General features: G+C 46.8%; 1 protein-coding gene across 2 annotated transcripts; it reads left to right on the top strand.

The window, feature by feature from the left end:
* Positions 1-357: 357 nt before the first annotated feature.
* On the top strand, positions 358-14545 carry CLDN18 (claudin 18). 2 transcript variants are annotated; one of them, XM_040567403.1, is made up of 5 exons: positions 358-577; positions 12974-13138; positions 13469-13574; positions 13820-13930; positions 14368-14545. In XM_040567403.1, the coding sequence occupies exons 1-5, from the start codon at positions 358-360 to the stop codon at positions 14543-14545; spliced, it is 780 nt and encodes a 259-aa protein (XP_040423337.1). The 2 variants fall into 2 exon arrangements, with proteins under 2 accessions (XP_040423337.1, XP_040423336.1); XM_040567402.1 differs by lacking the exon at positions 358-577 and adding an exon at positions 8103-8322.
* Positions 14546-20118: the final 5573 nt, after the last annotated feature.

Raw genomic sequence — 20118 nt, 5'->3', positions numbered from 1 at the left:
CCCCTGGAGCGTGTGGCTGCCTCTGAAGGTTTAAGGGACTGGTTTAAGGGACCTCCTGATCCCCAACTGCCCAGGCTGGCTGCACCTCTGCTTCGAAGGAGAAGGTAAACAGAGAGCAAGGCGTTCACGCCGTCTGCAACAAACGGCCCTTGGTACTGAGCGAGGAAAATTATCTCACCGAAACAGATAAAGGGAAAGGGTAGGTTTGTATGGTGCGGGCCAGACCTCTCCTGACTCCCGTCCATGACGTAGGCTGTGCCTCCAGCTAAAAGTCTCGTCTGCCCTGGCTGCGTGCCCCAGAGCCGGATTGTGGAGGCTTGTGCACGCCAAGGGCCTGCCCAGCGAGCCACCAGCACCATGTCCGTCACAATATGCCAGTCCATGGGCTTCGTGGTGTCCGCTTTAGGAATAGGAGGCATCATCGCGTCGACATGCATGGACCAGTGGAGCACCCAGGACCTGTACAACAACCCGGTGACGGCCGTGTTCAACTACCAGGGCCTGTGGCGCACGTGTGTCCGGGAGAGCTCCGGCTTCACCGAGTGCCGTGGCTACTTCACCATCCTGGGGCTGCCAGGTAGGGCCTGCTGGTGGCGAGGGCCGGGAGGGCAGAATTGTGGGTGCACTGCCTCCTGCCTGGTGCTGTGGGCAAGTGATGACAATGGGGGATTGTCGGTGCAGAGTGGGGAACCCACCTTTTAGCCATAAGGGACATGGTTTGGAGGACAGGGCCCTTGGAGGCACCTCGGCTCCCGTGGCCAAGCTGGGGTACAGCAAAACTCATTATGGGTGATTATGCATGAGGTAGCCGAGCTGTTGTCCTGGCAAGGCACCTGGTGCTGACCTGGGTGTACACTCACACCCCAGCTGCATGGTGCATGTGGCTTCCCACCAGAACCACTAATGTTGCTGGCGTCCGAGAAGATCCTTTTCAAAGAGGATAAGTCACAGTTCAGCTCACCCTGCTACTGTATGGGCTAACAACACCAGGCTGGATGTCTCCCTAATTCTCCCTCAGTTCCACTTTTTCCTTCCACGGGTATCCTTTCTGTCCTGGTTGAGCCCAGAGTACCCAGGGCTGTGAAAAATTAGGTTGCAACAGGATTATCGGGATTTCCTTCTTGCCTTAATACACTGAGGAGAGGGGCACTTAGGCTATTCTATCCATCTACCCTCTGTGCTTCAACACAAGAACAGAGGGAAGAAGCCAATTATATCAGCAGATATTGCAGAACTTCTGCAAAATGACATTTCCAAAACAGAAATTCACCCACCTCTGGATCCTTATTCCCAGCTGGTGTTAGCATCCTCATGCAGGTGCCAGGGATGCCCATGAACATCTTCCACTTGCTGGAGCCATGGCTTTCTGTGGCTGTGGATGTCCCCATGTGTTCACACCATGTCCTCGGTGCAGGCATGCGTTCTGATAGAAGGACATGGTGCTGATCCTGCCTAGGCATCCTGTTGTGAGGTCCCTGGCAAAAGCCGTGAGTTGCAGCAGGTGAACCACGGACAACATCCAAAGGGGGATGTTACAGCAGGGCTTGGATTCATGCTACCACTGTTGTCAAAGTCGAGACATCTCCCCAGGGGAAAATGAATGCAGCAAGGGGCAGGACAGGTTGGAAAAACTCGACTCCAGCAGGCTAATTGCTTATACACATAAAGATTAAAGTTGCCTTGCAAGGAACAAATAGAGGTGTAAAAAGCAAATCCTCTCCCCATGTAGTCTTAAGTTACGCCCACACACACTCTCCCACCACACACCAAAGAACTTCCTCAGTTTGTCAGCTCTGAAAGCTTAAAATTATGGAGAATGTAACTCTAGAGAAGGAACAGTTGAACTTTTCAAGTGTTCATCTCTGGGAACTACTTTCATCTTTGAAGAAATTGGAGAATCCCTGCGATTTGGGGTCTTTTTGTTGCTGTGAAATACCTTCAAAAATCCCAGCGCTGCAGTGCGCGATTACAGCCCTTCTTGCAGGTCCCAGCCCCCAGAATGCTGGCTGTAGAGTGGGCGTTAATTTCCTAAAATGCAAATACAGAACAATCAGACTGGGGGGTGGATTTCCTGCATTTATCCGACTGGTTGCTGGAGATGGCTCTGTCCCTCCCAAATCCTCTCCTAAATGTTGAGATTTTCAATGAACTGCTCACCTTAGAGGTTCAACAGAGCTACTGGGTGAATTGCTGGGTTTATTGCACAAACAAACAGGGACTAAAAAATATATATATATAATAAAGCACAACTTTTAAAAATAAAGGTGGGTGGGATCCTGACACTCCTGAAGTTGCAGTAAAAACCCCCAAATGTGCTGAGGGGTCATTGCCTTCCCCGCTGGTGTGCAGCTATGTGAATATTCATGTGCTTTTGTCCCGACGAGCTGATTTCTGCAGCCAGTGCTATCAGCACTGCCCTGTGAAGCGAGGTGGATTTTTTCTTTCTTTTTAATGAGCAGGGCTTGCTCTTTTTCTCAAGTCACTCCATGTACCCCCACTTTCCCCTCCATTATATATCATTTGGCACTGCCAGTCTCTGGAGAAGCTGGTGCAAAAATAAGCTCCAGGCCTCTGGGCTCCATCCCCTGTATTCATCTGCTCCTACGGGCATCTCATCCCACCCGCTGCTGCTGAAGGGCAGCTGCATCCCAGCCACGGGGGGGCAAAAAGTGATGCTAAAAATGAAATTATTAATTTGCAAAGAAATTATTTAAGCATATTGTCACAACATTTATTCTAACCATGCTGCACCTTGATCTCCATTAAACCCCCCTTGCAAACCGCACCATAGTTAATGGTTTGTCAGCATTTCCATTATAAACCCCTATTTATTATTCTGACAATGGCAATTTATATTGGGAACAATAGTGCCAGAGTGAATAAAAATAATAGGACTCCAGCAAAGCAGCGAGGTGACCTGAGTACATCAGTGAAGTTTGGGTTTCTGAGGATTTTTTTTTTCAATCCCTTGCTCCCATAGCAAAGATTAAACTTGCCTTGCCCATCATCTATCTTCAATTTAGTTGGGAATTTTAATTTCAAATAGATTGAGGAAAAATCAAGATAATAGATGAAAATGAGAAATAACAGGTACTTTATGTCTCTCCCCCTCACTGCTCGGCTATAAACAGTCAGTCTCTGGTGAAATGTGTCACTTGAGATCTAAGCCTGCTTGTTCTGATTTTGCTTTCTCTTATTATTTTTGCTGCTTGTTTCGGTGTGTGGGCAGACCTTACCGTGACTGTCTGGAGGACACGATCTGAATTTGAACATACAAATAATAGAGAAAAAGAGGTAGCTAAGCACTGGTGAAGGTGATTATTTCACCTATTGCAGAAGTCACACTTTCCGTAAAAATGAGAGTTTTTCAGTTGCTTACAAGTTAGTTAACCTACAATAACGTTGGCAGTAATCTTCCTCTTTTCTATTTTGGTCTCTTTTTTTCCAGTCATCTTCAGCTAGAGCTGTTCAGCCGTTTCTGAAAGGGCATTTTGGTCTTGAGACAAAATCCCTTTTGACCCTCCTAGAAAGGCTGAGACATCTCTCAGCTCTGTAACAAAAGGTTGGTGACTTAAAAAATAAGAATATTTCAGATTTTCCAACAGCAAACTTTGAGTCTGAAAGCATCCCATTAAACTTCTGTAGCTGGTAACTTTTAGTGGCCATGCAAGCTTATGTGGCAGGGTATTTGTGTCCTCTAGGCATTGGCTTGGACTTGTCATGAACTCTAGGCTATGAAGGGTCTTTTGCTGTCTTGGATTTTTTTTTTTCAGTCTATTAATGAAATTCTAAGAAGTTTTAATTTTTTATTTTTATTTTATTTTTATTTTTATTTTTATTTTTATTTATGTACAACCAACTCACATTTTTTGGCATAGCCCTAGGAAAAACCTTGCCCTGGGTTTCTGGGTGGTTTTGTTTTGTTTTGTTTTTTGTTTTGTTTTGTTTTTTTGAGATTGGGCAGCCCACTTGCCAAGGAAACAGCATTTCTGCTGGATGTTCGTAAGGATGGGGGCTGCTAATTGCTGTGTTGGGGCTGAGCTACAGCTCAGAGGCTTGTGGGGAAGGATGCATCTCCATTCATGCCAGCTCTGCTGAGGGACCTCCAAAACCTGTCTGGACCACCTGAAGACCAGTGGGGTAGAGGATGCCTGAGATGTGATGGGGTGCTGCCACTACCCCTTTCCCCACCAAGGTTCGGAAAGGCTGGGCAGCCCTTCTCATGCTATGGACCTGTGGGCCACATATTTCGGAGGTTGCAGTCATCATAGCAATGGAGGGACAGAAAGAAAAGTGTGGGTTTGCTTTATTTCGTCCTGAACAAGCTGGAACTGACTGGCAGGGTGTGAGCTATATTTGCAAATTTTAAAGTCAACATGAGTTGTAGGTGATTTTATGGGAGAGGCAGTGATAACATTCAGGAGTTGCAATGGAACCAGTGAACGGTTTTGAGATAATACATAGCTGACGCCTGGGTAGATAAAGCAAGAATGAGCTGAAATAAAGGTTGCAGAGGGGAGTGGTCACAAAGTACCCTTCCTTTTCCTCGTTTGGTATACCTCGGAGTGGGGAGCAGCCCCATTCTCTGCTTCTTGGTGAGGCAGCTTGGTCTTCGTGAGAGATGTGCCACGTCGTGCCCCTTCCTCTGATTTGGCTTGGCATCATCATGCAGCAGGGCAAGCACTCTGGCCCAAAAATTTGACCTCCTTGGTGGAGACTGAACAACAGGTCCATGCTTGGGGAGAGGTCCCCCACCATCCAGCCACTCTGGGCCATAGACAAACGCCAGGAGTGGCTGGAGGTGGGTATCGGGGTGGTAAAGATGCTGAGACATGCTCTACAGCTGCCCACCACGCAACGATTTTTCAGGTCGTGCACTGAGCCAGCAGTTCAGACAAAACCTCCAGGTCATCAGCTATTATTGGACTGGGTGCTGGGAAAATGGTGCGATGAGATTTTTTTTGCAAAGGGAAATGTATTTTTCCCCTATCGTGTGCGGTTCAGAAGCAACCATTAACAACAAGCACACTACGTTTGGGTTTAAAATAAGAACATTTCAGAAAGGCAGAGAAAATAGGCTGGAGGAAGGATTGGGATGGAAACAGGTTTGTGTGTTTGTTTTTTTTTTTTTTTTTTCCATAACTTTTCTACAAACAGCCACCGAGGAAGGTACCTGTGGGGACTTTGAGTCCCGTGTCTACAAGCACGATACGAATCGGAGCATGAGAAAAGGCAAGCAGCTAATGCTGGGCTGGCTGGATAGCACCTGAAGCAATATGCCCAGCAATGAACAAATAAAAACCTCCCCAAAAGTTAAAAATCCTTCAAATACAGCAGTGCCTGGGGTGCTGAGCGTGGCTGAGGGTTTATTTTTTGCTCAGCTCAGGACTCAGCATGACCCCCATTGCCCAAGCTGCTGCTCAGCTCCATTTTCTGGGGGAGCACTCCTGAGGATATGGGGGAAAATGTCTGTCCCTGCCCTGGTTAATCCTATTCTGAGGCATGATTCAGTTTGGGCCCTCGAAATCAGAGACAGACGGGTTCATCCAGGCTTTCTCGTGTGCCTGAAGGCTGTTGGTGATGGTTTTGGACTGCTCCACCATGCTGCATGGTTTTCATGCCCCTGAATAACATTGATGAGAAGCAGCATTACCACCTCAGCAGCAGAAAACAGCATCCCCAAGGGAAGATTAGTGAGGCAGCGCTGCCTGGGTGGCAGACCACCAGGCCGAGGCACAAATAGGGACAATCTGATGGACTACTTCCAGCAGGTGTGTGGGACGAGAGATGAGGCTCGGGGTGTGAAATGGTGCAGAGGGAGAGGAGAAGGGAACCTCCTTGCTGGCTGGAAGTGCCGCTCCAGCTGCAGGCAGCCGAAACGAGCAGAAGGGGTCAGAGGAAGGAGTGGTTGCTCCCCTCCCGGCAAAGCAAACACACAGACACGGCGTGCAGGAGGGCCACCGCCATCAGCGAGCTGGGTGGAGGTTCTTGGGAAAAAATCAGGAAGAAAATGTTTGTCCTTTGCATTTCCCTCCACTATCTATATATATATTTTTCCCCAAGGGGTTATTTTTAGCTGTGACCAGCCCTGGGGTCCATTTGTGTGTGTGTGTGTGTGCAGCTCTGCAAGCCATTGCACGCAAATCCTGCAAGGTGACACCAGCCTTGGGAGCAGGAGTGATGTCCTGGAGGAACACTGGTCACTGGGACATGGCTAGAAATGGTCTAGCCTGGAAAAAGAGAGATGTGGCCTCTTGGCACTTGGTGGCAAGAAGAAGGCAAGAGGGAGAGCAGTCCTTCGGACCTGCTGGGCAGCATCAGGCTTGGACATAACCAGCCCTTCCGGAGTGATGCACGGGAATGGGGACAACATTTGGGCATCTCCTTCCTCTGCTCCCATCTGCCACAGGCTGTGGGGCCATAAAGGTCAGGATGTGGAGCTGGCTACATTGCTTGTTCTGGCCCTTATTGTCCTCCCGGCTTCCAGGTCCTCCCCAGCCCCGACTTTTCACTATGAATTACCCCAGATGAGGTATGTTTGATGTTTGTGAGCGTGCCCTCTTCCTCACTGAGGATGAGCAGCTGCTAGCATCTCTCATTCTCAAGGGCTCACTTCCATGGGTTTTGGTCACATTATTACTTTTGCTGACTACTTCTGACCTTTAGATATGTTGGAGCTGGCCCTTCCCCTGGTGTAAACTTGCCAGTGGAAATGACTAAATTTGAATAAAATTGTTGGAAGCAAAGACATCTTGTGCCTGGCCCTGGAGGGCTTTGATGGCTGTGATCTGTAGCTGTACACAAGATGTGAAATGGCTTTGGTTGCCATAGGAGGAGCTACCACACTCCAGTGCACTTCCTGCTGCCCACCAGCCCTCTGCACAGTCCCAAAAGCAAAACGGGTGCCCCAGGTTCTCCAGAAGGAATAGCCAATGTGTAATAACCCCACTGTAAGTCACCCATCTGCAGAAATCAGCTTCTCCTCCTTTCCTTGTAGCTTTCACGTGGCGTCATGACCAGGAGATTGTATGGAGAGGGATGGTGGCACAGAGCTGGGCTGGATAAAGCAAGAATTTGTTTCTAGGTCAGGGCTGAACTAAATCTCTTGGAGCAGGGTCTTGGATCAGAAGGGATGAGCGTGAAGTCCGGAGGGTACTTGTATCTCACTGCGCTCCATTGGCAGAGCATCACGGCAGATTTGTATTACTCCCCTGAGCCTAGCACTTCACCGCTGTGCCAAGAGATAATTCATTTCCTAATTCTTATATCCCCTGCCCCATTTTCCAGGACCACTGCCCTACCTAATGCAGACAAGCACCTGCAAAAAGGCACTTTCTGAGTGGTCCCTGCCCCCCACATAGGTTTTGGTGGGGCCACATGATGGTGGTGATGGGGATGTGGGTTGGAGGAGAACAGGGCTGGGGGAGCATTGCTGGGTCATTTGGGGGCTCTTGAGCATTTGAGGTGACCTCGGTGATGCTCCAGGAGGCTGCAAGGAGCGGCGATGTCCCTGTTTGTGGTGGTGGCCCCATGTCACTCACCGAGCTCATCACTGGTGTCCCTATCCACCTCCACACCTCTTTTACGGCCCACAGGGACGGCAGGGCACGGAGGTGTCCCCATCTTGGCCCACTGGCAGATTTCCTCCCCTGTTGTGTAATCAGAGAGCCAAGGAGGTGGTGAGCTGTGGGTGCTGAGCTCTCCTGGGAACGTGCTCTTTCCCCCTGCCCCTCTCAGCATGCTCATGCCATGCCAAGCATGCAGCAGGAGCCCAATGGGCAGTGAAGGGTTTCGGCGGGGGCCGGCACAAGCTCTGAGTGGGTTGCCCAACACTTGACTGAGTGTGGCCGCTTAGCCTGAGAAGGACAAGCACTTCTAAAGGACAAAAGCTCGTATCTTGGGCCCTGCCAGCACAAACCGACCCAGTGAGAGTGAAACCGGACTATCTTGCAAAAACACTTTGTGCAAACACACCGCTCAATGGAAAGCATCTGATAAGGGCTGCTGCGTTTCTGGTGGCTCAGTCGGGAGGACTTCGGTGCTCCCATTAGGTCTGCGGCTTCCCTGGGGCTGTCTCACCTCCTTTCGCTGGGGGAGACACCATGTCCACCACCATCTGCCAGGTGATGGGGTTCATCGTCTCGTCGCTGGGGGTTGCGGGGTGCATGGTGTCCACTGCCATGGATATGTGGAGCACGCAGGACTTGTATGACAACCCGGTCACAGCCGTCTTCCAGTATCAGGGACTGTGGAGGAGCTGCGTGCGGCAGAGCTCAGGCTTTACAGAGTGCCGGCCGTATTTCACCATTCTTGGGCTGCCAGGTAGGGCAAAAGATGCACCAGGTTTAACCCAGGAGCTCTCTTGTAGCTCTGCACCCACAAACAGGAGCAGAAATCTTAAAGCACTTTGCAAGGAATAAAATTTCCAGGCTTCTCGGTGCACGGGCATAAAAATATGCACGTATTTGTTACCAAAATAATACCTTTACTCGGTGCAGACTACAACTTGGAGCATGTGTAGGTGATCTCTGGATGAGTGCCAGGGGGCTCAGCTCCGTTACTGATGTGAGGAGAGTGAGGATGCTTAGACTGCAGATATTCTGCCCCTTTGGATCAAAGCACAAGGAAAGCAGCTGTGCGCGGGTATTGTGTTGTTATCAGAATTGCAGGTTCTGATGAAAACAATTGTATTATTTTTCCCATAAAATACAGATTTTTTCTATAATGGAAGAAATCTGCCTCTGAGCAGTATGGGCAGGGCGAGGAGGGGAAGGGTGCGCTCAGTCACCGCGGAGTTTTAGTGGTTGCAGCAGTAGGTTGCAGAGGGGTTTTACTTTCTTGTTTGCTAGCGATTTCCACAGTGTTAGGTACAAAAGGAGCAGTTTTTCCCACATCCATGCATGCGAGGGTATTCCAGTGCTCCCAAGCTAGCTGGAGCCATGGGAAGGGGGCAGCCAGCCCAGCTCCACATGCCTCCCCGTGCCCTATGGCACCCATGCCGTGCCACCAAGCACCAAATAGAGTTCTGAGTGCCTTTTCACTCTTGGTGCACTGTTGCAGCTAGGTGCAAACAAGTGCCACTGCATGCAGGCCTTTTGCATCTAATGACTGGTGCAGAAGAAAGCACAAGGCAGGCTCTCAGCCCGTACCCTCACGGATGCCCACCATCCTCCCCTTCTGCAAGGCAGGAGCAAATGCTGTGTTGAAGAGCAGGATGCTGGTGGCGGTTTTTGCCTTTTGAGAACAGGCTGTGACCATCCTGAGGGGTGTGATGGAATAAATGTGTTCCTGGGGCTCCAGCCTTGGGATTGCCAAGTGAATTCTTGCTCATTTTGAAGAACAAAGCTGGTGGATGGCATCACTCCTTACCTGGCCACATTCATTTGACAGAAGAAAATATATTTATTAAACCATACATACACATGTTGATCTCTACATTTACATATCATAATAGTGCTGTGTGTATGCGATTGTGCTTTAAAAGAGCATTGAGGCAATGCTAACCATTACTTAGATGCGAATTAATCATTATCAAGATTCTACTTTTCATTTTATTTTTAAGTCATAAAGCAACAAAGAAATGTGCAAGGCATTCACAGACACTTTCTGTTGTGTCATAGATATTCTGTCAGTTTTATTCTCTTTATGTGCTCATTTAGTTGATGATGACCTTAAAACATAAAGAAGGAATGCCCTAGCTTCAATCTGGTTAACTCAAAAAAAAGCATTTTCCCCCAAACTTTCTATATTCCATTGATCACACTCATCATAAACTTACATTTTCACCTTTGTATTTTGTATTAGTAACAGAAATGCTGGTGGTGTTAGTTTGGATGACTTTAAGTTGCTTTGTTTCACTCACCTCTCACTACTCACAGCAACACTGGGGGGAAAGACAGCTCTCCAGTTCCGCTTAGGGCTGAAAAAACATGGTGATGCAAATTGATTCAAAATTGCAGACTTTTTATTTATTTATTTATTTATTTATTTATTTATTTATTTATTGGTGATGTGCTTGCATTGATACTGTTTTCTGGCAGACAATCCCTTTGTATGGAAATCGTGTGTGTGCAAAACAAGCACAGCTGTTGTATCCCATGCAAAATACACATGCAAAGACAGGCAGGTAGTTTCTGTGCTTGGCTTCAACTACAGGGCAGCATGGTAGGTAGTGCTCCTGGTACAATTATTTTCCTTAGCCTCCTGCTTTGTTTGTCTGTGACCTTCCACTCCTTCCTGCTAGAGGAGGTCACTGCCTTTGAAAAGCAGCTCTCTTCAGAGGACTTCTGACAGATGCCAGAATTCACTTCATACTGCAGTGCTCTCACTTTTGGTCCCAGGATCCCTGTGGAGGGGTCTTAATGCCACAGCAGACCTGAGAGCACTTTCTTTTCCCTTCCATCCCTTTGCAGAAACAATGCATAAGTCATCCCCGTGGCACCGACATTCTGCAGAGAGGAGCGACAGCTGATTGCTTTGCACTTTGTTGTGCCTTGCCATGTGTCCCTTCTCTACCCTTCTCATGGTGGCAAATTGCTGCTTTTCAGTGGAGATCCACCACACTTGGACTTTGGTGCTCCAGCAGAAGTCTGGTGTCTGCAGGAGGTGCTTGGCTTGGCCTGCCCGTTATGCCCTTCCACGGGCACTCAAAGCCCTGGGAACATCTCTCCTGTGAGCCCATGATATCCTGGTGAGGTCTTGACTTTGAATCACCTATTCTTGAAGGTCTTGAACCACCCTAGTGATGATACAGAGAGACCAGAAGGTCTGTAGAAAGCATCCCAGGAACAAAGGACTGTCCTGGAGACAGACTCTGAAGGCTACAAGGACCTGCCATCAGGACCCGTAGTGTCTTATACATAGTGTCTGCCTTATTAGCCTCTGTTGCCCGTCCTGAAACCAAGCAGTTAGAAAGAAACTTAAGTGATTGTAAAGACAAATGAGTATTGTGATTTTCTTCTCTTTACAGCTCTCTGCTTTGCATCAGGTGCTGCACGAACACCTTTTGAGGGCTGATAAGGCATATCCGCCAGCTTCTTGTTCTCGGATGAATAATAACTAGTGAGCTCGCACCTGGGGGCTGATGAATGGGAGATTGAAAATCCCAGGCTCGTTAGCACTTGTTATCAGCTGATAAGGGCAAATTGAGTCATAAGAGCAGCAGCCCCAGTGGGACTGCCAGATGGGAGAAGGTGATGTAGTCCCAGCTTGTGGGATGGCAAATGGCTGTTTGTCCAGGTGTTGTTGTTCCGGTGTGGTTCTGCTCAGGCTCCATACACCTTGCCGTCCTGGGGAGGGTTTGTAAACAGTTCCCTTCCCTTCCCTGGGCCAGCCCAGTAAAAGGGATGATGGGCAGAGTTACCGCAGCCGCTGGGGCTGTGGGATATGTTGCCTGTCCCTCTCAATCACTCACAAGCTCTTGTCATCTTCCCTGAGTGTCATGCACAGGGAAGCATCAAAACCAAACCCAAGGCTGCGAGAGCTCATGGCAGGGCAAAAAGAGGCTTCAAAGTGTCCTGGCCAAGTCACAACAGCCTTTGAAATACTTTTGACAACATCCTCCCAATGCCCTGCCAGCACTGCCGCTTTCCTGTCTCTGCCAGGGTGGGGAGCATCAGGCTGCAAGCAAGACAGGATATGTGCCTGTATTAGAAAATCATCTTGGTGTTCAAATGCCTGGTCTTTTCCCTTCACTTCTCCATTTTAAAAGGTGCATGTTCCTCTTTGCTTTTCCCCCTACTTTTCTATTCAAGCCAGGAGGAGCCTGGAGGGGTTTTGCTGCCTGATGGACAGCAGTGCTCAGCTCCCACCAGCATCACAGCTTGCCTCCAACCAAGCAACCCTGCCTTGATGGCAATGTGCTCAATAAATTCAGGGCTAGGGCATTCGCATGTCATATTAATGAACATGGATGGGTGTATACAAGTCTAATATTACAAATAAGCAATCAAAGGACATGCTGGGTTGGTCGTTGCTGAAGCCTTGTTGCTGTCTCTTGGCCTATGTGCAGTATTGGTCAAGGTGATTTTCTCGTGTCCTGTGCCATGTGTTTTATAAAGGAGGAACATACAGAACTTTTCTTGGAGTCACAGAGTGGTTGGAATACCATGGACAACTGGGTGGAGCTCTCTGTGCTCATTGCTGCCTGGGGAAAAAAATCTTTCTCAAATCAGTTCAGTTATGGAAAAATTCCAGCTTTTTTAAAACAGATCAGCCAAACAACAACAGAGCAACAGTGTGATGTAAGTTAGAGGTGCAGCAGCGATATACATAAATACAGAGAGGTAAAATGAGCAAATCCTTACAAATTAAATGAAGAAAAGAAAGTTTCTATTCCACTTTGAAATGCAGGTAGAAAGTTGTGGCATTTCTAACAATATAGTTTGGGGCTCCTGCAATATTTAAATTAAGGACCTGACGTATTCCTGCAATGTTAAATATCCATTATCACACTGAGAATGAGTAGGAATATCAGTATCTTAAGATAATTTAGGCTTTATTTTAACTTTCTCACATTAGAAAGTCACGATTTTTCCACTCTTATGAAATATTTTTCAATGCAAATGCAATCAGCTGACATGCTTTATTTTGAGCAGCAACAGAGAAGGCCACCCAAGCCTGATTCACACTTGCCCCAGCTGTATACCAACCCCTTTCCATCAATTTCAGCAGAATAAATCATGACCAATACCCATGAACATTTCCAAAAAGAAGTTGTTTAAACCATCAAACTCTTTGGGAACTTGAGACAAACAGCTGCATTTCCAGAGGCATCCCAAATTATGCTGAGAGTAGATGTGGTGCCCGTTTTTCATTGGATGGTCTTTGCTTTCAGCAAATTAAACTATTTTAGTTGTTTTTTTTTTCCTTTAACATTTTTATTTTTAGATAGAAATAGTCTTTAAAAACTTCCCAGGCTCCATCAAATCTCAATTCAGTTGTTCATTGTGGCTCTTGTTAATTTGTTTTGCAGCAATGTTCCAGGCTGTGAGGGCCCTCATGATCGTGGGTATTGTTCTGGGCATCCTTGGCCTTTTTGTGTGCATTTTTGCTCTGAAATGCATTCGTATCGGCAACATGGAGGATTCTGCAAAAGCCAACATGACTCTGACCTCTGGCATCATGTTTATTGTTGCAGGTAAGTGGGTGGTGTTGTGTCTTTCATATGCAAATCATTGTGTTTGCCAGAAATTGAGGACTGGACCAGTCTTCATCACATATGGTCACAGGCATTTCTGCTGGTAGGACTTGGGATTTTGAAGTATGAAGTTTTATTCTTGCTGCTGGAATGTAAGTATGTAGAAATTGTGTCAGAAATGCAAACACACAGTGGGTCTCCAATTCTCCATAAGGCACCAATGCCAGGACACAAAGCAGTGTCTCAGCCAAGCTGTAAGGTGCTTCCTCAAGGCCCAAGGTGACCGCTTGTGCTACGTGGGTCTCAGTCAGCCCTTCTGTCTGATCTCAGGTCTGTGTGCCATCACTGGAGTGTCCGTATTTGCCAACATGCTGGTCACAAACTTCTGGATGTCCACAACCAACATGTACCAGGGAATGCAGAACGTTCAGAACAGGTAGGTGATTGTTCAGCTCAGGATGCTGCAAGGTGCAGATTTCCCTCAGGGCCAGGGCATGCTGCAGCTGAAGGAAAAATAAACTCTGGGTGCATATTAATCTGGTCCCATGACTTGGAAGATTCATTGAGTCTAGTTCTTATCTGCACTGGAGATAAGGATAATTAGTCTGAGCAAATTGACTGGGATGTTGTTGAAGAAACACCATGGACACGGCAGTAACCAGGCACATTGCTCTTTTGTAGGTACACTTTTGGCTCAGCCCTCTTCGTTGGTTGGGTGGCGGGCGGCCTGGCCCTTGTAGGAGGCATCATGATGTGCCTTGCTTGCAGAGGAATGGTTCCAGAAGAATCCCGGTAAGTCTGTCTGTGGTGGACACAGGAAGGTATTGCATGAGGCCTTGGGTGGCAAGACAGCATGCAGCCAGTACACCACAAGACAGGTGTAGGCATAATGACCCCATTGCAAAAGTTATCATGGTTAACAAGTCTTATGAGGAGCTGATGAGGGAAACGGGGTTGTTTAGCTGTGAGAAAAGGAAGCGCAGGGAAGACCTTGGGAGGTTCTTCACTCAGCCAGCGATTTACTCACAGGAAAGAAAGGATAAGTTTATGAAAAAATGTGAGAGAGACTTGTAGCCTGTCTGTGGGTGGTTGGCGCTTATCATATTCAGCAACTTTAAGTAATGACAGTACAGTTTTCCAAAACTCAACAGCAAACAGGAGCACAGGTTGCAGCACAGGGGAGTCACAGAGCCCGCAGTAGCTGATGCCACCTCTCATGTCTCTTCCAGTTACAAGGCAGTGTCCTACAACGCGTCGGGGCGGAACATCTCCTACAGAACGGGGCCCTATAAGGTCGGTTCGGGATACGAACCTGAAACGAAGACTAGGAAGGGTCCAGGGTATGAAGAAGCTCCTCGAAGCGAGGATGGAGGACGCTCGTACCCTTCAAAATATGACTATGTCTAGTAGACTTTCTGAGCTTGAGATATGCTGTATTTTACAGAACATTTTTCAGTTTAGAAACAGGTATACACAAACAAAGCAGTATGTAAATAGGGTTGTGTTTTGTATTGTTTTTCCCCCACTTGGAGGTGGTATCCTAACCACATTGGTTTTATTTGGTTGATTGCTATAGGCATGCCCTCCCCCAGCATGCCTATAGCAAATGTAATGTCTCTATGCTTTCAGAGTAGAACTGTTTCTTCATATTTTACATATAAACTCTAATAGCCAGGACCAGGATTCTGCCTTGTGCCATTTTCTAATTCTCCTAGAAGTTTTAAATTCCCATTTAGTAATGGTCCTGTTGCGTTTGTGGTCACCTTGGATGTCTGTGATTGAAAAACACATAGTGAGATTGTATACAAAAAAGCCTTAACAAATCAAGAAGCTAAACCAAAAACATTGTGAAAAGCAGAAATTATAATCTGGAAATCTCCTGTATTATTTTGTGGTGCATTGAATGAAAACTAAGTCATGTCCCTTTGGTGATGGCCAATGTATACAGACCATGTAGTCATGGCATTTTTTCTCCCTGGGCACTATTTCTACTCAGACACACCTTTGCTTTGCTGGTGGTACTACAGTGCTGATCTGCTGTGATATTTAATCTGATTTATATTACTTAGACATTTGCTATAACCCGTGATACCAAAGTGTATTTATTTCTTCTGATCTCACTGGGGGATATATATAATCCATTGTTATTCCTATACTAGATATTTGCTGTAGTAGCTGAAAACCTCTGTGTGACTGGTGTTCCTGCAGATGTCATTGTTGATGAAGCCAGAAGAATTTCCCATTTAGAATTAATTAGAGTTACATTTGGAGCAGGAATCCGAGGGAGCACTAGATGTGTAACTCCATATTAACATCAGGACTTTCTTTCTTCCCCAAATAATGTGAAGATTAAATCCTTGGTGGGACACTGACCCTTCCAGCCAATCCACAAGAAAGGATGCTGATTTAAAGGGGCTGAAGAAAGAGACACAAGAACTCAAGAAAGCGCCTATGAGTATAGTGAAGTGTACTGAGGGATAAGTTAAAGAGAGAGAGCAAAAAAGAGTCTGAACACTCCAAAGTAGCCATTTTGATAGATTTCTGCAACAGGTTTTTGTCCCACTCCAAACAATTGTAAGTTTTCCACAGGCACATTTGTTTTGGCCAAACACTGATAGTCCCTTGGGTAGTTTCATGTTGTGGAGGCATCATGGGTAGAGCTGAACATTTCCTTGGAGTTTGGCCTTCAGGGGTGGAGGGAGCGCCTGGTATGGGCAGCACTGGGGCTGCCGGTCAGCAGAGGTGACCACTATGAGGAGAGGGGGGAAGATCTTTCATCCAGCAGAGGGTCCTGGCCCTTTCTCTGGTGGGAGTCTGGTCCCCACTGCCACCTGGGGAAACCAGTGGATGCCAGTGCTGACTCTTCTATTTGTACGAGTGGAGGACTTGTTTTAAGGATTTGTTCTGAACGGAGACCACTTCAGTTGTGCAGAGAGAAACCCTGTCCTCTTTAAAATTAAATATACAGTCTTTTTGGAGGATTTTCCCCCACATCTCAGTATGGACTTAGCTTTTTTGCCTTTTTTCTGCATGCTGGATTTTGTTTTGTTTTGTTGGTTGTTTATATTTTTTACTTTAGTATTAAAAAAGAAAAGGCCTTTGCGACCCCAAATCATTGTTTTCATTTGTTCTTTCCTCGCCATGAACAGAAGCTGACAGCTTTCTTGCTCAGCCAAACTTGCCCCATGTAGGAATATTTGCCCTCACTGTGGAGAAGCTGCCGGGGGAGCTGCATGCAGCTGCTCCTGAACCAGATTCATCTGCTTAAAGCATTTGCTGGGTCTTCCCTGCTGGAAAACCAAGGGATTTTCCTTGAACTCCCCGGGCGTGCTGAGGAGTGCAGCTCAGCAGGTACCCAGGGTTTTTGGGGGTTGGGACCACTTTGGTCAGCCCAGCATCTGCCTGACTTTCAAGGGAGCAATTAAACACTTCTAAATACCTCATTGTTCTTAGGAGGACAAAAAAAAAATGCTGGTATGCTTTCACTCCTGCCAGCTTCCACTGGAAAGGGGCTGAAAAGCACAGGAATGTTTAATTTAGATAGGAAACACTTAAGTGGTGGTTAGGTAGAGGTACACAGAGTAATGAAAAATACAGAAGAATACTCAGAAAAAAAAAAAAAAAAAACGAAATACTTTTTCATTTAGTGCACTTCATAATTTGTGCATTTCATAATGCACTAATACTGTATTAGAACAACAAGAGAAGAGAAGAGAAGAGAAGAGAAGAGAAGAGAAGAGAAGAGAAGAGAAGAGAAGAGAAGAGAAGAGAAGAGAAGAGAAGAGAGAAGAGAAGAGAAGAGAAGAGAAGAGAAGAGAAGAGAAGAGAAGAGAAGAGAAGAGAAGAGAAGAGAGGAGAGAGAAGAGAAGAGAGAAGAGAGGAGAGAGAAGAGAAGAGAAGAGAGACGAGAAGAGAAGAGAAGAGAAGAGAGAGAAGAGAAGAGAAGAGAAAGAAGAGAAGAGAAAGAGAAGAGAAGAGAAGAGAAAGAAGAGAAGAGAGAAGAGAAGAGAGAAGAGAAGAGAAGAGAAGAGAAGAGAAGAGAAGAGAAGAGAAGAGAAGAGAAGAGAGAGAAGAGAAGAGAAGAGAAGAGAAGAGAAGAGAAGAGAAGAGGAGAAAGCACATACATAAAATTACAAGGACACACTTTCAAAAGTTGCATTTTATTTTTATGCTACACGGATACTCTGACAAACACACCGAGCTGCCTATCTCTCAGTTTCACTTAGATAGGAGCAGGCATATAGATGACAAGATTGCAGGCAGGAGCATTATGGAGAGTGGCAGAAAACTGAAGCAGAGCTGGATCCTCCGATTCCTGCCCTCAGTAGATTTCTAATCTTCCAGCACCAGTTTTCATTTCCTTACCTTGGCTGAAAATTTGCAGTGTTAAAAAAAAAAAAAAAAAGGAAAAAATTGTATTCTGCAGGCAAGAATCATTTATTTATGAGCTTGTCTGTTATGTAGCAGCACCCGATATTACAGATGCTCCCCTCTTGGTTCTGAGCTGGCCATAAGGGACCCGGTCTCGTGCTGGGCACCACCACATGGGCACAGTCATAAGTGGTGAGCATCGTGCATTGGGGGGTGACTGCATGGGGAGAAGCAGTGCCCATAGCCATGGAGCTGCCTTTCCTCAGCAGAAAGCACTTGGTGTTTCACTGTCTCAGGAGACAGACGCAAATATCTCCTTCCGAGCTGATCTGACTCCTGAAAGCCCTGTGGCTGAAACCATCTGCTTAGAGAAAGCTCTTGGTCTTTAGTGAGAGCAAAATTCCCATTTCCAAGCTTTCCTCTAAAGCCCTGCTGGCTAAAAATGATAGGGTTACACTGAAAAAAAATCCTATTTCTTAGAATTTTGGAAACAAACAAACAAACAAAAAAACAATATTCAAGCTTCCTGAAGGTGCAATCACCCTCTGAGGAGCAACAAGGAGGTTTGTTCCTCAGAAGCCTGGAAATACAGGAGCCCAGCTCTTCTGGACCTCTTGGTCCTACAAAGAAATCATGCATTTCCTCCTGCAGCTGCCACTGGTGGTGGACAGAAGACCTCCTGCCAATTATTTTGCCTTTATCGACAACAAACGGTGGGGCAAGGGGTGCATTTGGTAGAGCCGCACAGCCAAGGGAGATGAGTTGGAGAAAAAAGCGTGGTTGGCAATGTGAGCGTGTGTGCCCACACTCAGCAATGGTTTTGTTTCCATGAATTTCATCATCCTCTGAAAGTGCATGTCCTGCTTCAAAGCAGCTAATTAAATATAGGCTTGTCTAATAAAGCAGACACTGAAAAGGCTGTGTGTATTATCTGCCAGCTGAGCTCTGTATAGGTTCTTTCTGAGCTTCTGCAACATTTATAAGTCTATGAGAGCACGGCAGATTTGCATGGACTTTGACCAAGGGAAGCAAAGACCCATATCTGAAGCTACAAATTGGACTATGAGATAAGAACTCTCCTGAAATCTATATGCAATTAAAAGCCCAATCTTCCTTCCTATAGTGACAAGGTTATTGCTTTTATATAGCTGAACAGAGATGAATGAGTCTATGGATTAATAGCACTAAGATTTATGACACCATGCTTGCACCAAATATTATGGGAGAATAGCTCTCTGGGTGAGATATTCCAGCTGAATAAATTTGATAGGATTTTTCTTTTCCTTTATTTTTTTCAGCTTTGTGTTATTTGAGAGCGTTGCATTGCATTCACAGATCGTTAGTACTGTGGTTTGATTATCTGCTAATTGTCCCACACATATTCATGCTTTATAAGAGCATTATCAATAAATGGCGTCCCACGAAGACAAACGTCACCGAGAGAAACAAAACACAAAATATATTCTTTCAAAGAGCATTACACTCCAATGGCATTAGGCTCCTGGCTAGGGCCCAATAGGCAACTTCAGCGGATCTGTGCTGCATTGACCCATGGAAGGGGGTCACGCGTGTGCCCCATGGATGTCCTAAATGGTATGGCCATGTCACAGTACCTGCAATAGGGAAGCTGCTTGTGCATGCATCAGCTGGTTTTGTCAGGTCATCCTCGGGTTTCTCATAGACCCTTCAGTGCGACGTGGCAGTGCAAAGGTCCGGTTTCCACAGGGGACCTCTGATTTGCGTGGTTTCTCCTTCCTTAAATCAGCTAGTCCTTTGCACTGCTGGCTTTGAACGTGCTTCACCCAGAGACTCCAGAGAGGATGAAGCTAAAGGGGATGCTTCTAGTGTGAAAAACTAGGCTTGGAAACTGGTGAAGACTGTGCAGAACTCCCCAGGCTGCGATAAACTGAAGACAAGGTCAAAAAAATGAGGGGGAGGAAAACAAAGCCCTGTGGGAATTTAAGGGGAGCATTTGAGTGTGGGAGGCATGGGGCTACCTGCCCGGGGGCTGGTGGGTCAGGGCACAGGGGTGAGCACTAGGCTGCTTGCACTGGAGGACAGGCAAAACCACAGCCCACAGCTGGACAGGATTTGACCTGAAGAGCAGGTGCAAAGGATGTAGAGGAAGAGGATGCATTCTGGGGCTCTGAGAGGTGCTGGAGGAGGTGGCAGCATGCAGGATGGCTGTGGTTTGCATGGGGCATCTCTGCCCACAGCAGCCTCCCCATTGCTTTTGCTGTTAAAGTTGTGTTGTTTCATGGCATTGCAACATCTTGTTTTTACAGGGCAAGGGAAATGCATTTTGGAGTCAGCTTTTGTTCTGCTCTGGCTCTCCCACAGGAGAAGCCAAATTTGTTTCCTTAATGCAGTTACAAAGACATCTTTGTGCGGAGGAATTATCAGGACACCTGTCTGCCTATTGAAACCCAGCTGTGAGCGAGAGTCCCCTCTTGCACTTCTGACTTTCCCTGCCACCACGTGCTTTCTGTTGGCTTCGTTTCAGTTGGTTTTGTTTTACATCCCCCGGCTGCAGTGATTTGCCTGCTCGGGAGCATCCCTGGTGCTCTGGCATCGTGCGGCACAGCAGGATTGTGCGGCACTGCTAGTGG

The sequence above is a fragment of the Cygnus olor genome, chromosome 9 (genome assembly GCF_009769625.2).
Source record: "Cygnus olor isolate bCygOlo1 chromosome 9, bCygOlo1.pri.v2, whole genome shotgun sequence".
Classification (NCBI taxonomy): Eukaryota; Metazoa; Chordata; class Aves; order Anseriformes; family Anatidae; genus Cygnus; species Cygnus olor.
Note: the sequence above shows the minus strand (reverse complement) of the source record. Positions and strands in the feature narration are given on the sequence as shown.

Excerpts from the sequence above, each read along its gene's own strand:
- CLDN18 (XM_040567403.1), top strand. The coding sequence starts at position 358 with ATGTCCGTCACAATATGCCAGTCCATGGGCTTCGTGGTGTCCGCTTTA. Across the intron at positions 13,575-13,819 it reads ATGCAGAACGTTCAGAACAG|GTACACTTTTGGCTCAGCCC; the intron begins GTAGGTGATTGT and ends GCTCTTTTGTAG. Across the intron at positions 13,931-14,367 it reads ATGGTTCCAGAAGAATCCCG|TTACAAGGCAGTGTCCTACA; the intron begins GTAAGTCTGTCT and ends TGTCTCTTCCAG.